The sequence below is a fragment of the Coniophora puteana genome, assembly GCF_000271625.1.
Source record: "Coniophora puteana RWD-64-598 SS2 unplaced genomic scaffold CONPUscaffold_11, whole genome shotgun sequence".
Taxonomy (NCBI): domain Eukaryota; kingdom Fungi; phylum Basidiomycota; class Agaricomycetes; order Boletales; family Coniophoraceae; genus Coniophora; species Coniophora puteana.
This window is the reverse complement of record NW_006913063.1, coordinates 1545681-1562699: the sequence shown is the minus strand read 5'-3', so window position 1 is coordinate 1562699 and position 17019 is coordinate 1545681. Positions and strand designations below refer to the sequence as shown.

The 17019-nt window shown below is 56.6% G+C and overlaps 7 protein-coding genes across 7 annotated transcripts; 1 reads left to right on the top strand and 6 right to left on the bottom strand.

The window, feature by feature from the left end:
* Positions 1–94: 94 nt before the first annotated feature.
* On the bottom strand, positions 95–2882 carry CONPUDRAFT_157136 (kinase-like protein; the record flags this gene model as incomplete). Its single annotated transcript, XM_007774061.1, has 8 exons — positions 95–440; positions 496–653; positions 719–793; positions 873–1046; positions 1111–1744; positions 1810–2625; positions 2696–2760; positions 2847–2882. 8 exons carry the CDS (start codon positions 2880–2882, stop codon positions 95–97), a joined length of 2304 nt encoding a protein of 767 aa, XP_007772251.1.
* A 769-nt stretch (positions 2883–3651) lies between these two features.
* On the bottom strand, positions 3652–6347 carry CONPUDRAFT_109263 (uncharacterized protein). Its single transcript, XM_007774060.1, has 9 exons — positions 6002–6347; positions 5813–5918; positions 5648–5705; positions 5480–5589; positions 5204–5343; positions 5010–5126; positions 4797–4938; positions 3767–4707; positions 3652–3702 (listed from the first exon to the last, which is right to left on the bottom strand). The coding sequence occupies exons 1-8, from the start codon at positions 6150–6152 to the stop codon at positions 3861–3863; spliced, it is 1671 nt and encodes a 556-aa protein (XP_007772250.1). The 5' UTR covers positions 6153–6347; the 3' UTR covers positions 3652–3702; positions 3767–3860.
* A 760-nt stretch (positions 6348–7107) lies between these two features.
* CONPUDRAFT_128968 (ribonuclease T2) lies at positions 7108–9403 on the bottom strand. Its single transcript, XM_007774059.1, has 5 exons — positions 8305–9403; positions 8086–8235; positions 7974–8021; positions 7624–7893; positions 7108–7532 (listed from the first exon to the last, which is right to left on the bottom strand). The coding sequence occupies exons 1-5, from the start codon at positions 8470–8472 to the stop codon at positions 7281–7283; spliced, it is 888 nt and encodes a 295-aa protein (XP_007772249.1). The 5' UTR covers positions 8473–9403; the 3' UTR covers positions 7108–7280.
* CONPUDRAFT_157133 (proteasome component pts1) lies at positions 9393–10732 on the bottom strand (the record flags this gene model as incomplete). Its single annotated transcript, XM_007774058.1, has 6 exons — positions 9393–9490; positions 9563–9830; positions 9965–10107; positions 10182–10250; positions 10312–10462; positions 10541–10732. 6 exons carry the CDS (start codon positions 10730–10732, stop codon positions 9393–9395), a joined length of 921 nt encoding a protein of 306 aa, XP_007772248.1.
* A 708-nt stretch (positions 10733–11440) lies between these two features.
* On the bottom strand, positions 11441–12574 carry CONPUDRAFT_75708 (uncharacterized protein; the record flags this gene model as incomplete). The annotated part of the gene is made up of 6 exons (XM_007773716.1): positions 11441–11641; positions 11771–11781; positions 11927–12014; positions 12065–12180; positions 12239–12299; positions 12380–12574. The coding sequence occupies 6 exons, from the start codon at positions 12572–12574 to the stop codon at positions 11441–11443; spliced, it is 672 nt and encodes a 223-aa protein (XP_007771906.1).
* Positions 12575–13961: 1387 nt separating this feature from the next.
* Positions 13962–15729, bottom strand: CONPUDRAFT_128967 (PAP2-domain-containing protein). Its single transcript, XM_007774057.1, has 2 exons — positions 15543–15729; positions 13962–15442 (listed from the first exon to the last, which is right to left on the bottom strand). The coding sequence occupies exon 2, from the start codon at positions 15413–15415 to the stop codon at positions 14042–14044; it is 1374 nt and encodes a 457-aa protein (XP_007772247.1). The 5' UTR covers positions 15416–15442; positions 15543–15729; the 3' UTR covers positions 13962–14041.
* Positions 15730–15954: 225 nt separating this feature from the next.
* Positions 15955–16969, top strand: CONPUDRAFT_146044 (uncharacterized protein; the record flags this gene model as incomplete). The annotated part of the gene is made up of 3 exons (XM_007774056.1): positions 15955–16201; positions 16258–16805; positions 16867–16969. 2 exons carry the CDS (start codon positions 15955–15957, stop codon positions 16788–16790), a joined length of 780 nt encoding a protein of 259 aa, XP_007772246.1. The 3' UTR covers positions 16791–16805; positions 16867–16969.
* Between the last annotated feature and the right edge of the window lie 50 nt (positions 16970–17019).

Sequence of the window (17019 nt, the reverse complement as noted above, 5' to 3'; positions counted from 1 at the left end):
CCAGTGAGATGCCGCATGAAAGGTCGTGACGAAAAGAAGAAAAAGAAAAAATCTGACTGCAAAAAATGAAATAAGAACTGACCAGCCACAACAATCACGCCCCCGCAATCCTTCTCAACGTCTCACACACCTCCCCCATCCCGGGCCTCACCTCCGCATCGCCCCAGCACCTCTCCACCACATCCCAAAAAGCAGCCCCGTCCCCAGGCAGACGCAGAAAACACTCGGCGGCGGCACCGGGCGCCGGGCGGGCGGGGCGCACGCCGCGCATGACGACGTCGACGATGATCGCGTGGTCCGTGCGGCGGTGCGGGTACGGCACCTGGCCCGTGGCGACCTCGAGCGCGAGCGACGCGTACGCGTACACGTCTGAGGAGGGTGTGATGCGCGGCGGGGTGTGCCAGTCTTCCTCGACGAGGGCTTGTAAGAGCTCTGGGGCCCTGGGAGTTAAAACCGGTTAGTGATGTATCCTTGTCATTGCCTATATCCTCACACATGATGTGAGGTGGAGGGACGTACATCCAGCGCGTGGAGCCTGCGAAGCACGATGTGCCGACGCGGGCTGGGAGCGTCTCGTTGAAGTCCTCGAGCACGCTCGAGAGGCCAAAGTCCGTCACGAGCGGACGGCCGTGGTCGTCGATCAGCACGTTGTTCTGTGACGATGTCGCAGTGGCCAATCAGCATGGCATTTTAGCTATTCAACACGGATAAGGCTCACCCCTTTCAGGTCCCCGTGGATGACGACGGGCTTGTAGTTGTGGAGGTAGCTGATGCCCGACGCTATCTGGACCAGCTGTTCCCCGAAAAACAGAGAAAGAGTCAGCCAGGTCACACCGCAGAGCTTGACACCAAGACTATAGTGCAGTGCTCACCAGATCCACCCGATCAGCGGAAGGGTCGACCTTCTCGAGGTAGTGCATGATCGTGCCGTTGTTGCACCACGGCGAGACCATCGCGATCGTCGACATCGACTGGATAACGCCGAACAGCTGCGCGATATTCGGATGCTGCAGCCGGTGCCACGCCGCCACCTCGCTCTTCAGCCTCTGCACCGGGCGTGCACATCAGCGCTCACTGCTAAACACACCACAAAACCGAACAACCGCATACCTTGAGCAGCTTCTCCTTCACCCCCCCATCCACCATAAACTGCCTCAAATACTTAATCGCCACCGCCCTCTCCCGCCCCTCCCTCCCATCCCGCCACACGCCCTTCCACACATCCGAAAACGCGCCGCTCGCGAGCGGCATGTTGCCCACCCTCACCACCTCCTCCGTCAGATCCACGAGCAGCACGCTCCCCTTGACGACGAGCGTCTTCGTCACGCCCTCGACCGTCGCCTTCTGCCGGCAGCGCTGCCTTAGCCGCGAGTAGTCGACGTGCGCGGCGGAGCGCGCGGCGCGCACCTCGTCGTAGGCGCTGATGGCGCGCACGATGGATGCGAGCGAGGAGAAGTAGAGGTGGTGTGGGTGGGATTGGAGGGTCGCGGCGTTGCGCAGGTGTACGTCTGAGGCGGAGTCGGTGCCGCATTCGATCCAGAGCGTGTTAAGGCCCGGGCCGGGGGTGGCGTTGGCGTGCGGGTTTGTTGTGGAGGGGAAGGAGAAGGGCTCGTCGATGTCCATGGCCATTGGATTTGAGGGTGATAATGTGGCGGTGTATGAGAGCATGGGTTCGTCGTCGCTGCTTGCGATGAGGTATACGCAGATCGTGGGGGTGATGGGGAAGAAGAAGTCGCCGTTGTCACTTTAGAGAAAACCATCGAGCAACGGTCAGTGGATTGAGATCACAAAGCCGAGGACAAAACGCACGGGTCTGTAGAAAAGTCCTCCGAAAGAATCCCAAAACACGTATCAGGCAGCAAATACTGCTGCTCTTGCCCCGCAACACCCACACACACCTCCGCCCTCGTAAACCGCCAACAATCGAACCGATCCGAGTGCTCCAACACCCGATTGTGCTTATGCTGCCCCACACCATCCCCGCCCGCCGTCGGCCCAGGGCCCGAGATATACTCGACGCACAAAAACGCATGATACATCGACAACAGCGCGCGCCTCCGCACGCGGTGCCACACGACCTTGGCGCTCACGACCGTCCCCGTGTCCGTGAGGACCTTGATCGAGAGCCCCCTAATCGTGTCCGCGAACTGCTCGCCGTTGCGGTAGCGCAGAAAGACGAGGTAGCGCACGAGCACGTCGCGTTCGCGCCGGTGCAGCGGCAGCTCCGTGCGCCAGTTGACCATCACCGGGGGCTCGCCGACGACGCCCGACGGGCCCACGGTCGCGTTCGCGCCTGTCCCGTTTGCGCCTGTCCCGTTTGAATGTAGTGCGCTGGCTCCGCAGGGGACGGGCGGGGGGCCGGCAGCAGGCGGCGCGCGCGCGCGGCTCGAGCGCACACCCGCGACGATGTCCTCGATGATGCGCTCGGCGGCGTTCTCGAGCCTGTAGAATGCCTCTTCCGCCGTCTTGAGCGCCGCCTTGCACCCGTCGTCGAGCGTGCCGGTGTCGAACGCGGCGAACACGGTGCGGGTGCATTCTGGCGCGCGACGTGTCTCGGAGAGGAGGTTCTGGAAGACGTCGTAGATGTGTACGCGGTAGTGGTCGAGGGAGTGTTTGAATGGGTCGCTGTGGGCGTTGGGGTCCGCGTTAGTGGTCGGATACGATGATGGAGCGGGGAGGCAGAGGAGAGACGCACGCGTCAGAGAGCCAAAGTCTCCAAAAGAATGGGGGGATGTAGGGCGAGATCTCCGGGAAGTCGCTCTGCACAGGATGAAGGAGAGATGATAACAAGCACAAAGCGATCAGTGTGGGTACGAGCGACGAGCGATACAGCAACGCCCACTCACCGACGAGGAGAACTGCGACGACGCGTGCAGAACCATTCTCTACCCTGCCCTCTTAGTACTACCACAGCTTGGCGGCCGTCCTAGCGTCCAACAATCCTCTGGGAAAGAACAGAGACAGAACGGGTACAGCTCGAGTCCGAGTCCGAGTCGAAAGTCGATCTGAGAGTCGCTGGATCGTCGTCGACGCTGTCTGTCCGGTGTCCAGGCACACTTGGATCTCCACGTCCGAGTCGGTCAACGGGGAGCGAACGGAACAGAGACAATCAAAGGATCGTTCGTTCCTTGGAGCAAAAGCCAGTCACATAGATCCACAGCATCCTGCGGAGAATATAAGGGCATTAATCAAGCAAGGTTTCGACCCACGAGGCAGTGGCCCAGGGAGAGAACGAGTGTAGCGCCCGTGGGGTGCCTGTGGGGACAAGAGGGCCGACGTCCGCAAGATCACGGTGAGAACCTGTTCCGAGAGGCATCCCACCGCTCCGGTATGTTTCACTGACGTCATACCTCTCAAAGTCGTACCACAACACCTCCTCGCTGTCCTGGGGAAACAGCCATCTTAGAGCCGTCTTGGCGTTGAACGGGCTGCACTCCCCACCTAGAGACACCGACCTGCCAAACCTTGCCTCATGCTTTGCACATTTCATCGATAAACACAGCTTCACCCATCTCAAGTAGTGCTTAAACAAATCCACACCACCCAAGTATTACATCCTGTGCGACACCGGTTAGATCATAGTAGAGCGCAAAAAATCCAATATAATTGCTGTGCGCCAATCAAGAGGAAAAGAAATAAAACCGTCCATTCCACACCACTATAGCTACTAGTATAGTATAACGCACATACACAATACTCCTCCTTACAATTGCAAGATATAACTAGGGTAAGAACCTCGAAACTCAATCGATAATAAAACACAAACCGACACCATCGCAACAATCTCCCGCCGCACAATGACGGGGGATGGGCAGCGACACGCCCACAGGGTCAGACTTCGACGTTCCCTACACCGCTCCCTACCGAATCCCACCGTCCTCCTGATACCCAGGCGGCGGCCCGGGCGGCGGCGAAAACGCCTGCTTCTGCGGTTTCGGCGACGCAGCCGTACCAGGCCCGCTCCCAAAGCTATGCTGCGGCGCTGCGAACCCATACCCTCCCCCTCCCCCCGCACTCGCCCCTCCCTTCCCTCTCGGCGACCCCGGCACCACAGCAGCAGCAGCCGCATACGGCTTCGGCGTATTCCCAGTCCTTGGCGACGGCGACAACGGCGGCGGCGACGCGAACCTCTGCGGAGGCGGCGGCAGCGGCGGCCCAGAAGGCGCCGCATACGGCAACGCCGACGGCTCCCCGTCGTCCCCAAACGGATTGTCAAGCACCGACACGGGCGACATCGAGTTCAACCTATAGTTCCCCTTCGCCTCGGGCTGCACCGCGTTCTCCCAGCGCACCGTCTCCGCGCTCAGCTGCCTCTCCTGGCCCTGCCCACCGAGTCTTCCCGTCGCGTGCACACTCAGACTATTCGACGGCGCAGGGAACGACGGCGGCCCGACAGCAGCGCGCTGCGGCTGCGGCGCGTGCACCGTTGACGCCGCTGCAGCACCCGGGGGATCAAACCGCGGATCGCCCGCATACCCCACCGCCCGGCCCTGCGCGTCCCACTGCTGGTGCCCGAACCCGCCGCCGGGCGGCGCATCGAACGAGCTCGTGAGCGGCACAATCTGCTCCCTCTGCTCCGCATGCCCGGGCCCGGACCCGGCGCTGAACCCCGTAAAGTCGGTCGTCGATTGGAGCCCGCCGGACTGGTATAGGGTGCTGCCGCTCAGGCCCAGAGATGATGATCCCGAGGCTTCGAGTTTAGCTTGGCTGGTAGGGGGGGGGGGGTGAGCACGCGCACGAGAATGAGGATGCGATGCGGGGAGATGGGCGCGGAGAGGACGAGAGGGAACACGCACCGGCGTTTCCGCCTCGCATATATAACAGCCGGCTTGACCCTGTTAATCTCCTTGTTGATGTACCACATCGCAGCAACAGTAACCAGCGCGGTGACCACGCCCACGACGTCGCTCGCGATACGGTCGCGCGTGCTCGGGTTGTCTGGATAGGCACGTCGGTGTGACATAAGCGCCCTTGCTTCTCTCTCGATAGGGCACAGAGGGGGGACGTACTAGCTTCCATGAGCGTCCCGATGAGCACAGTGACGAACTGCTTCGGGAGCGACAAGATGGCGGCCATGAGGAAGATCCATACGGACATGCCGACGGTGGAGAACACCGCGGTCGTGACTGTCCATCATACCCCACAAACGACAGACGGCGAATCGAGATGAGAAGATAGATAATATGCCAAGAAAGCTACGCACAGTGTCCCGGAATAGCACTATACCGCGCAATAAGCGCAATCTTGAACCCACCCTCGCGCACGAGGCCCGCGATGCAGCCGTAGTCGATCCGCTCGCGCTCCCACTTCTCGCCGCGAGCGTGGCACATGTACCTGAACGCACTTCAGACGACGACAACGCGCGAGTATCGCATGAGTGGTGTCAGCGTGTTGTGCATACTCGATGAACAAGAAGGGAAAGAGATGTGTAGCACAGCAGAGGGGGAGAGGTAGCGCTGCAAGAACACGGAAAACGCACTAGAAGTTGCCCAGTTCTCCAATGAGCGTCCCGGCAGATACAATCGCGAAGCCGACCCAGACGCCGTAGACGAGACCGCACACGATGGCTAATATTTCGTGGCCGAAGAGCTACCAAACCCAAATCAGCGTTTAGGCGATGGAACAGGGGTGGGTGTGAGGTACGCACAGGGGGGAACGAGATGACGAAGAAGATGGCGATGATGATGGCCCATCCGCCGGGCAAACTAGAGGGCGGGACGGGAAGCGTGAGTATCGCATGTACACGCACGCACGCACGCGAGCACGTTACACGGCAGCACGGCAGTACGCAGGAAAGAGGAAGAGGGCGCACTTTTTGAGTTTATTGGCGGGCGTCTGGAGGGCGTGCACGATCTGGGTGTGGTAGAAGTAGAAGAGCGCGCCGAGGACGATGAGCACGAGAATGATGCATATCCACACTGTTCAAGGGGCGATGGCGCGCGTCGCAATCAGCCAAGGATGCGCATACAGGTATGATGTGGCGGGGGTAAGGGAGACGCACTGATAGAGCGCGGCTTGAGGAGGATGCGCGGCTCGGCTTTGATCTTCTTGACCCTGTCCATGATCGGAAAGGCGCTCTTCTGCTGGAGCGATGCGTGCTCGCTCGGCGTTGGGCTTGGTGTGCGCCCGCGAGAACCAAGGCCGCTGCCCATGGCGAGGGAACCCTGGGGACTCGGACCGTAGTTGGAGGGATCGTAGGAGGAGTTCTGTGCGCCGTAGTACTGTGTGTTGGGTGCGGGTGGTGGCGGGTTGTTGTAGGGGTTGTAGGTCGCGGCGGAGGGATCTTGAGCGTGTGCACCGCCGATGCGCTGTCGTCCTTCTGGTGGTGGATCCCAGCGTGCGCCCGTGGGTGGGGGACGGTAAGCTGAGTATGTGCTCATCGGGGTGGGTGCAGCGAGAGAGAGTGAGGGTGATAAATGTCGATCTGAGGGTTGTATGCTCGGAGTGGAGCGTTTTGTTCTGGGTGGCAACGCAGGAGTGGACACAGCCCCTCGTCTTGGAACTCTGATTGTTTTGCCCTGCACCACGCTCGTTCGCTTGGCGCTGTCCATGTGTGCTATTTGCCCCTGTTTGAATGAGCCTCTACTGCCACTGCCCGCACCGCCGTCGAGATCATCATCCTTCTCGGTCCGTACGGCGTCCACTACACAATACATCTGACCTAACTCTCTCAACTTGGCCCTTTGCTACCCTTTTCTTTCCTCTCATTCAAGACCGACGGACTAAATTTGCCCAGTCGTTGTGGAGACGCCCACCGCGACGCTCGACTTCTTTTAGATAATCCGGACGTCATCTCCCCCATTGGACAACCTGGGTCCACCCCTTGTGCACAACGACGCGCACAACGCGCGCGTAAATGGTACCCCAAAACGCATCCGCAGTGCCCCCCGGCAGAAAAGCATCAGTGTGTCTGATCTCTCCGAATCATAGCCTGCCGTGGGCGGTTCAGGATTCAAGAGGACACTGCCGCACGGTCTGCGCATGCCGTGTGATCCTCGCCTGTCCACACAGGCGCTCGGCGGACCGTCCGCCAATCATTGATCCCCGCAAACCCTTTGAGGACTAGTTCGCTCTTACATCCACGAACGGCTATCTTCCTTCAATCGGGGAGACTGGCTTGCGTCGAGAGTGGCTTCTCTTCCCCAAAGGCGCTCAAGCGCTCCGGGATAGGCGTGCAAGCTCTTCGACCTTGTCTATTCCATCCACCTGTTTTCACCTCAACGTTTACTACTATACAGCACATCCAGTGAACGGCTCTATGCTACCCTATATCCATCTTTTTACAGCTCACTGCGCGCCTTCATGCCCCGTCCGCGGTGGCTCGAGCGGCGGTGTGCGCCGCGGCGACGGCGAGAGGACCCATCCGAGTCGCTGGATTCCTTGGGCGGGTACTTGATCCCGCTCGACGGGCAGCTCGAGTCATCCGTCGCGTCGATCTGGATAAAGGTCCCGTCGATGACCGAGCCCTGGAGGTTAAAGTACCAGCTGATCGCGCTCAGCGCGTCGTCGTCGCAGCTTACCGCCGGCGTATACTGCACCACCACGAACGAAACCGCGTCAGCTCATCGCGCCTCCACCCAACCAAAACCAAAACCAAAACCAAAAACGAGGCGAGACACGCACCCCGCCAGACCCGCTCTCCAACGCCCCAAGCACATCGCTCAGCTCATACGTCGCCCCGTCGTCGGGCGTGATCCCCGCGTCCGCGAGCCACGTGTACGTCGGGAGCGTCTTGAACACGCGCACGACCGTCTCGAAGAACGCGACGGCCTCCGCGCCCGCGGGCGACCCGCTCGGGAGGCACGACGGCTCCAGCGTGCTGTAGCACGTCCCGTGCGTCGCCCACTCGTGTGCCCAGAGCTCTTGCGCGGTGCCGTCGTCGTTGAGCCAGTACTGTTCGTTGTAAGTGGGAGTGGGAGGGAGAGGCGGTGATGTGAGTTGGGAATGGGATGGAAATGAGGGACGGGACGCACGTCTTCCATATAATCGAGCGTGCTAGTCGCGCCCTGGGACGTCAGGAGCTGCATCACACACACACAGCATCGTAAGTCGCCGCCCCTCCCTCCGTACACGAGAGAAGCCTACATCAGTGATATTCGTATAGTCCCTCGACGGATCACAGTCCTCCTCGTACGTCCCATCGCAGTTATCCGGCCACAGCCCGTGGATCGTCCACGAGTCCGCGGGGCTCCCCGCCACGTCCGTGTCCCAGAACTGCGTCTGCAGGATCTGGCCCTGTGTCCACGCAAAGACAGCTCGTCAGTACGACACGGTCTGAGGTGCGTAATGTGGGGGAGAACGCACACCGGGGTACTCGAAGCAGCACGTGTTGCTGACGGCGGTCGTGTTCTGGCAGGACACAGGGCCGTCCGTGGCGCATCCCGAGCTGATCAGCCCGGTCAGGGTGGACGCGAGCGCGCCGCCGCCGGGCGCGAGGAGGGAGAGCAGCGCGACAGAGGTCAGCTTGAGCATGACGACGACGATGACGATGAGGTCTGGTGTAACTTTGGAACAGCAGGAGCAAGAGCAGCGCAAGCAGGTCTGGGGCTGGGAGCCCTCAGAGGCAACTATATATACCCTCCTCACGGCTCACTACGTCCCAGAGAGAAAGAGAAACGTCCAAGCGTGGGTCCTCAAAAATACCCAGGTACCGTGCACAGGCGAGAACAGAGAACAACGTCGTCTCGCCCGGCGCTGTCCGCTCCCGGGCCATCCAACGATCAAGCGACGAACAAGAGAACAGTCCATCAGGCGATACCTTGGACCAGATTGTACCTCGGCACCACGAGGGACCCCACTCGGCTGCGCAGCAGCGCGCCGTGAAACACGAATACGGTTGGCTGGTGTGTCCCAACGTGCGAGCGCGCAGAGCATGGAAGCAGCGCAATGGCGCCGGCAGCAGGAGAGCAGGCATGCGGGGAGAGACTATTTTTGAATGTGAGCTTGATCGCTGCGCGTCATTGGTTATTTTTGTAGCGAGCATGAGCGCATTGTTGGAGGGGAAAATACAGTGTGCACCGCACAAAGACCGGTCACCGTGCGAGCTTGGTTATCTACAGGGGCTTGTGCAATGTGCACTACTTATTGCAGGGGCCGCCGAAGGGGACCATCGCGCTGCTCGGTTGTATTGTTTGTTACTTTCTTTGAAACATAAGCTAAAAGTGGACTAGCAGCTAAAAATGAGCACAATGGACGAATATAGCTCAACGTACGACGTCGGACAGTCATGATCTTTTTGGAACCACACAAACTGACATAGTGCAACATTTGCTACTGCTCACTGTTCCTACACACTTCAGTCTCATTCTGCTGTTTAACGCTTCCGGTGGCTGGTGGTACATGAATTCGGTTCGGTCTTCAGCCGTGTTCGACACAGCGCCTACTACTAGAATTTACTCAGACGAGGACTGGCCCGCCGTCCGCATCTCGTACCCGTATCCTCCACTGTTCCCCACCCCCTCGTAGTGCAGCTCCGAAAGATCATAGTTCCCTGTAAAAATCGCGCAACTCAAGTCAACCAACGCGCCCCTACGAACCGCGATATAAGCTATATCAAACTCACCAATAAACGTCCACCCGTCCTGCTTCACATGATACACGTTACACTGGTTACCGGAGAACGCGTCGCGGTGGCCCGCTGCGTGGATGCTCCGCCGCGCGAGCTCGTATGCTTCCGCGTCGGAGAGGTCGGAGCGGTAGCCCTGGTCGAGCACGCCGTACGCGAACGTGCTGCCCGAGCCGACGGAGAAGAGGTCGCCTTTCATGCGTGTGCCGTCGGCGTCGACGTAGTATACCGCTGGTCCCTGGGACGCAAAAATGAGAGGCGTGTTCTGAAGTACAGGAGAGAAATAATAATGGGTGTGAGTGAGTTGCTTACTGTCTTGTCCTAGCCGGATATCATGGTACCCTGTACATAAGTTTAAATATATGTGGGATAGGAGTAGAGTAGTAGAGGAAGACATACGACACTCAAACCCGTGCCCTTGTAGCTGTATAGCAGGTTGCTCAGGTACTTGCTCGCAGCAGCGACGGAGATGCGCTCGTGGTTACGCAGTTCGTGCAGTCTGCAGTGCATACCAAGGTATGTCTCCCAGTAGGAGCAGTCGCCTGGTATTTACGTGGCCGTGTCGCGCCACAAACTCAGCGCAAGAATATGTTTAAGTAGAAGTCGAGGAGCTAACCTCCTCCACCAGCCATCGTGCCCAGGAGGTACGGGTTGATTTCAATAATCTTCTTAACCGTTCCGGATCCTTGACAAGTCCATAAGCCAGCGAACCATACGAATGAGTAAAATGCTAACGAATCACACACCAATGTAGCTCCCCATAGTCGCCCTCGCATCGGCAGCAACAATGACCCCGCCCTGGTATTTAAACGCGATCGTCGTCGTCCCGTGCGCGAGCTTGATGCGGCAGCTCGGGTCGGCGTGGTCGTCCGTGTGCAGCCGTAGAAATGCTGCAGGCTAGGCGGCAGATTCCACCCGTCAGCGAAAGGAAAAGGTTATAACGGAGACGACGAAAAAACATAGGATACTGCTCACGTCGATTACCAGCGGCATACTGAACGTTGGCGCGCCCTGCGCGATGTTGCCAAAGCCCGCCTCGGAGCCCCATGCGGAGAGGACGAGCCCGTTGTCCAGGTCGTCGCTGTCGGCAGGGACGGCGTCGCGCGAGCGCATTTGGACGCCAGGGACGGAAGAGGAGTTCGCGAAGCGGTCGACAAAGGCGTTCATAACTTTACCGGCGGAATGTCAGTGGGGAGGAATGTGGCGAGTATGACAGGAGTCAAAGGGAATCCGAAGTGAGTCAGGCTGGCTTTTCAGTGATAGGGTAGCGACATATTTATGTGATGGGCAAGAAAGGTGGACGCGTCATCTGAGTGTACGCGTCAGTACTTAGGCTGAGAGTACTAAGTACTATGATGGGGACGTAGAGAGGGACGCGTCACCTGCTTTTAAGAGTTCTAGAAAGACATTTTTGCCGCGATGTTTGTCGCTAGTACCGGGTGCAGTTCTAGTGCACATGGCAATACTTCGGACGATGAATGGGAAGATGTCCCAACGAACTTCAGCTTGGTAAGTAAAATACACAAACAACGCTTTTGCATTGCTCCGGCTCAAATGGCAGATTGGTCCCTTAGCAATCACACTATAAGTTTATGGCATAATCTATAATTTGAAACCAAGAAACACTGCGGCCCGCTCTTACTCCTGGGCGAAACCAGCGCAGTCATATAAATATACAACTAAACATTCGTTCTTTCCAAGTCATAGCTACGAGATGACTCGGACTGCAAAACAGCCTTCCTTCCTTCCTTTATCTCCTGATAGACTTATTGAAACTGAAGACGTCATATAGCTATCATGACGAACTGTGAAGTGTACTGTCAGCTTTGCACTAATTGAGTTGTTTCAAGCGCTACGCACTTGGACCGGGTCGTATCAAACGTCGGATGGTTCCGATACTGTTTCCAGCCCGTCAGACACTGTCACCGGTCGCTGCGCAAAAACCATTGCAGAGTTTGCCGTTTCTCCACGCGCTTTCGCAGGACCGAGAGTGCCCATTGTCTTGTTATCTTGTAAATACTTCTCTACTGATGTTCCGAGACCCATTCTAATGCCGATGATGGAGAAAGTGATTGCCTAAATGCCATCCGTCAGTTGGTGAACGGGAAGGGCGAAACAAAATCCTACAATCAACGGAACAATCTATGATACGTTCAATGTTAGTCAAAGTGTCTCCGGTGACAAGCATTGTTAACAATTACTTACAGCATGGCTAACTATACCATAATATGTGAAATCGGTGAATATCGATCTTTCATACATCACCAGAAAACAGAGTATTGATGCTGAATATATGGCCGCAGACTCCAGCAGTGTCACTGCGGCTACCATGGGATACCGGGTGCGATGCTCAACACACACTAAGCTGTTTACTTGTCGGCATATATAAAACACTCTGAAGGAGATCATCACTTGCGTGTGTAACGTGTGAGCCGGATAAACAGAATGCCTGGGGCAAAGAAACACACCTGTACAGCTCAGATGAACTAGAAAGCTTACCGATAAAATAGCCAAGTTTGCGTACCAACTTTGGAGTTGATACGGATTCCAGCCGATCTTTCCTTCCAGCACAAGGGCGCTCATGGCCTCTGTGTAGACTATAATGATCCCCGAAGCTAGAATGTAGGTCCACCGCTACTGAGATGTATAACTTAGTACAATCATGCGACTTACCAATACTTGCAAGAAAGCCGACGGAAATAGGTACACAGACACGTTTGTCGTTGTTCCAAACCTTCCAAAGCCTCCATAGCTCATATTCAGTATATAATGCGTTAGCCTTTTGGTTCTCAAACATATATTTTTGGGACATACCATCACGCCATCGCCAATCCACAGCTGAGATACCAGCGTAGCCGACTTTATTTGCGCCCAGAGCTCATTTTTCATTATGATCACGGCAAGAAAAGGTGGGACGGGAACAGAAATTGGGTCTCCGGGCGAGATTTCGAAGTAAGAATAAATATAAACGTACGCGTACAATGACGCAGCGTAGTATGAGGCGGACATGGTCGCGATCATATGCTGAAACAAGACATTGACGCATGCCAATCAGCTGTAACATGTGATATCAAGCCTTCGGGTACTCACTAGCGTTGCCACAATAAACATGAGGACGCAGCTGAACAAAATAATTCTGTGGCTATTTGTAGAGCCACCTTCATGCCTGCGTCGACTGGCGACGATATAAATGTTTAGCGATAATAACACACCGGCGATTCCTGCAACAAGCTTCATGGTCAGATTTTCTTTTTGTATAACCTGATATACTTTTAATGGCGTACCGTAAAGTGCGACTGCCGGCCAAGTCGACCATAAGGGTTCTAAAATCAGCGTGAAGTCTATTGGGCTTTCCATCGCTTTAAGTGGGTCGATAGGTAGCGAGACGTGTAGGGCACCTGGATTTAAGTAGAGTGCAGTTTTGCTGTGCTTGGATATTTGGCAGAATCTTGTTGGCATGTTCGGACTGCTGTAACGTGCAGGAGCACCGGAAACACTTTCTTCGAACGTTATTCAGATATGGACAACGTTCGATACGACAGCGGAGCTCCCCAACAGACCAGCTCTACTGTATTGCATTGATCCTATCTTCCTGATGCACAATGAATGTAAGCTTATTTCTGAGCCACTAACGATAATTCAAGCCCTTACACGTTATGCCACCATAATACCATGGCCCTATCGTTCAAGATGTCCGAGACTTCGGGAAATAACGAATCGCAACGCATGAGATGGTCATTCTACACTCAATATAGGCGCCTGTAAGATCATGGTGATTGCTCACACATTATGACATTCAACGCTACCGTTTCGGAGGCGATATTGAGGCCATCTTGCCCAACCGATGCGATTACGGGTGCCGGTGAATAACTTCATTTATTCTACCCAAAACGGATGGAGAAATAACCATTGAGATCCGGGCATAGAACGTTGTTCACGGATAAACTAAATTCATACACTCGACAAGTCAGTTGATTGACGTTCGTACTGGATAGCCTACGACGTTCGGAGCGAGAACGAAGCAATGCTCGCACCCTATCCAAAGAAAAAAAACAGCAAGAGAGATTCACAATCATAACTTGAGTTCAAGAACTGAAGCTGTCGTTGTTTCACCCTTCATATAACACTTGACGGAGCCGTTCAGTATCTTGCAACGAAGTCAAGAGGACCTGAAATGGGATCACCGTCGAGTTTCCTTTGACTATCTGATGCGGGGGATGATGCGCTTCATTCTCGCTTCCCGCGTGCACCCTGTCGCGGAACCTCCAACAAGGTGCGCGACAGATGTCACCCATAGTCCAGTTCTTACAGCGTGCACGTTAAATACCTAACGTGCTTAGTATATGAATGCCATCTATCCGTATACTGCCTCAAGCGTTACATCACGAGAAAAAGGGGGTATGATGAATTGTATCATTAACAGATGAGTGTAATACGCGTAAATGAGAAAAGCTGTTCCCTCCGAGCCGACCACCTCTACCGCCTACCCTCACCCGACGACGCCGGCGGGAACACGAACCCAGAGCTCCCAATCGGGCTCCACGTCTCCTCCGCGGAGCCCTTGTCTGCGCGAATGAGGCTCGCAATGCTCGCCGTGTGCTTGTGGCTCTTGCCGTCACCGCTTGAAGTGCCCTTCTGCGGATCGGCGGATCCATTGGCAGCTTTCCCGCTGCCTTCGCCCTGACTCTGAGAGCCACCAGCTGCGCCCCTAGGATTCGGCGAGCGGAACATGATATCCTCCTCGCGCTCCTCGCCCCAGTCCGCGACATCGCTCCCGCTCCCAAACTCATCGTCCTCGCTCATCCTCCGCGTGCGCCTGTTCTCCAAATCGTACTGCTCGTACTTGGCGCCCTGCGCCGCACCGACAACACCGCTCGCGTCTGCACGGAGCTCCTCGGGGACGAGGAGGTAGAAGAACGACATGGCGAGGCAGCCGCCACCGACGACATCGATGAGATAGTGGTGCGAGAGGTACATCGTCGCCCAATACAGCACGCCCGCGTACGCCCACGCATAGCGCGCCGTGCGCGGCCAAAAATGCGAAAGGAACAGCGCCTCGAGCGTCGCCCAGCCCGCGTGCAGACTCGGGAACGCGCCAAACACGAGCGGAGACGCGCCGAACGTCTTCGCGTACCCGTCCGAGCCAAAAAGCGCGTCGATGCGCGCGAGGCCGCCCGCGGAGCCGGGTGTGCCGTATTTGGCGGGGGTGAGGCCGTAGATGAGCTCGTACCAGGGGGCGGCGCAGGGGATGACGATCTGGCAGACGACGGCGGTGAGGTTCATGTAGCCGAAGGTGGTCGCCCATGTGCGGAGGGCGAGCGGGGGCTTGAAGAGCCAGATGAGAGCGGAGAGGACGAGCGGGAAGGTGTAGTGTACGACGCCGTAGGGGATCCAGGCGAGGACGTCGAGGACGGGGTGGGTGAAGCGCGTGAGGATGTCTGAGATGTTGGCGCCGTAGAGGACGGACTCGAGGGTGGGGAGGAGGACGACGTGCACCTCGGGGCGGTACTCGGCGGCGAGGAACTGGTTCGAGTAGAAGGTGAGGAGCCAAGCGAAGATGGGTGTAGCTGGGACAAAGAACTGGGAGGTGAACGGGATAAGGAGGGCAATGGCGTAGAGGATGGGTATGGCGAGTTTGTAGGGGAATGGAGGAGCTTGCATGACGGTGAGCCAGAAGATGGCATTGAGGACGTGGAAGATGTAAATGGAGTCACGCCATGTGAAGTTGTGTCGGCGTAGGCGGTCGATGGTATCTGATGGTTTGAAGGACTTGTCTAGACGGCCGACAGCAACGAGGAGGGCACCGACAACTTCGCGACCGAAGCGTGAGATGGAATCGGCGAGGAACATGGTAAGTAAAGCGTGGTGGTTAGCAGACTTTTTAGATGTCGCAGGTGTGCACAGGCCAGTGGGTAGCAAATTTAATGAACGAAGCTGTGAGCCTCTGCGGGTGCAACAGTGGACGCGTTTTGCTCACCTCTATTCCGATTATGATCGTGTATAGTGTTCGTGACTTGTTCGTGACCGTCGTCTATGTCTTTTTCCAAATAGCGATGGTCAAAGATCCGTTGAACTTGCCCCCGAGCTCAAGAATACAAAGAAAGCAAGCAAGAACTGGATGAAGCGTCGGGTCGCAGTGACGGGATATCAGTGTTGCATCTGCGAGGAGACTGGCGGGGGCTAGGATGGTCTGCACTGCGCAGGGACGACACGAGACTCAAAACGCGGTGAGGCAGAGCGTGGGAAACAGACCAAGTCACTTGCTCAATATTATTCGGAATTGCAGCCACTATAATCTCAGGCTTGTCCGCGGCCACAACATCCCAAGGCAACGATGGGCGAAACGAGGCTGGTGCTTATTAACGCTCTCATCGCTCACTACCACCACCATGCATCTCCTGGCTGCATTTGCCCTCTTTCTTGACCTCGGCAGCGCACTTCTCGTCGCATTCATACCCACCTTGCTATGGGTCTTGACCTCCCCTTCCCGCGTCTTTCGCCCTCGCAATATCTCCCAGTTCTTCATGGCAAAGACGTGGGAAACCTTTGGCGACGCCATCGACGAGCGCGATCGGGTTGACAAGGACAAGCTCATTGCCCCTAACGCTTACGGTGTCGTTCTGGACTTGGGTGCAGGTCAGCTTCAGATTTCCGCTACTGTCCTCCATGTCTCAATCCTAGGTCATCTGCAGGAAACGGTCATGCTATCCCATATCTAGACACCAAACGCGTCACCAAATACGTCGCAGTCGAGCCCAACGCCCTCATGCACCCCAAGCTCCGCCAGACCGCCGACAAGGCAGGCTTCACCGAGGCTAATGGATCCCTCCTCATTCTTGGATGCGGCGGAGAGGACATCAATACCATCTTGCAGGCACTTGGCGGCACGCACTCCATCGACACTATTGTCTCCGTCATGGCGCTCTGCTCTGTCCCTGACCCACAGAAGACCGCCCGCGTGCTCGCTCAGGAGGCACTCAAGCCCGGTGGTCTCTTCTTGTTTTACGAGCACGTGCTTAGTCCAAGGAAAGACGTGCAATGGTGGCAACGTCTCTGGACTCCGCTGTGGGTCAGGGCGTTCGACGGATGCTGCCTCGACCGTCCGACGCATATCTGGATCGACGAAATTGGCGGATGGAGTGACAAGGCGGTTTGGGGCAATGCTGACGAGACAGAGGAGAATCTGTTTTTGCACCGGTCTGGTAAGTTTGTCAAGGCTGCGTGAACTGAACGTGTGCTGGTGAGTCCCGTCAACGAAATTTGCCAAGATGACGTGCTGACGAACATCGGCGCGAACACAGCATCAACACGAGGCTCATACAAATTTCTTGCCCGCCTAGCTGAAGCGACGTGTAGAAATGTATCACCGCGCGTTGTCATACTAATACAGCTATCATTACAAACGCAGACTATCGCTTTCTTTCATCGCGCATACACTCGCTAGCTTATCAAGG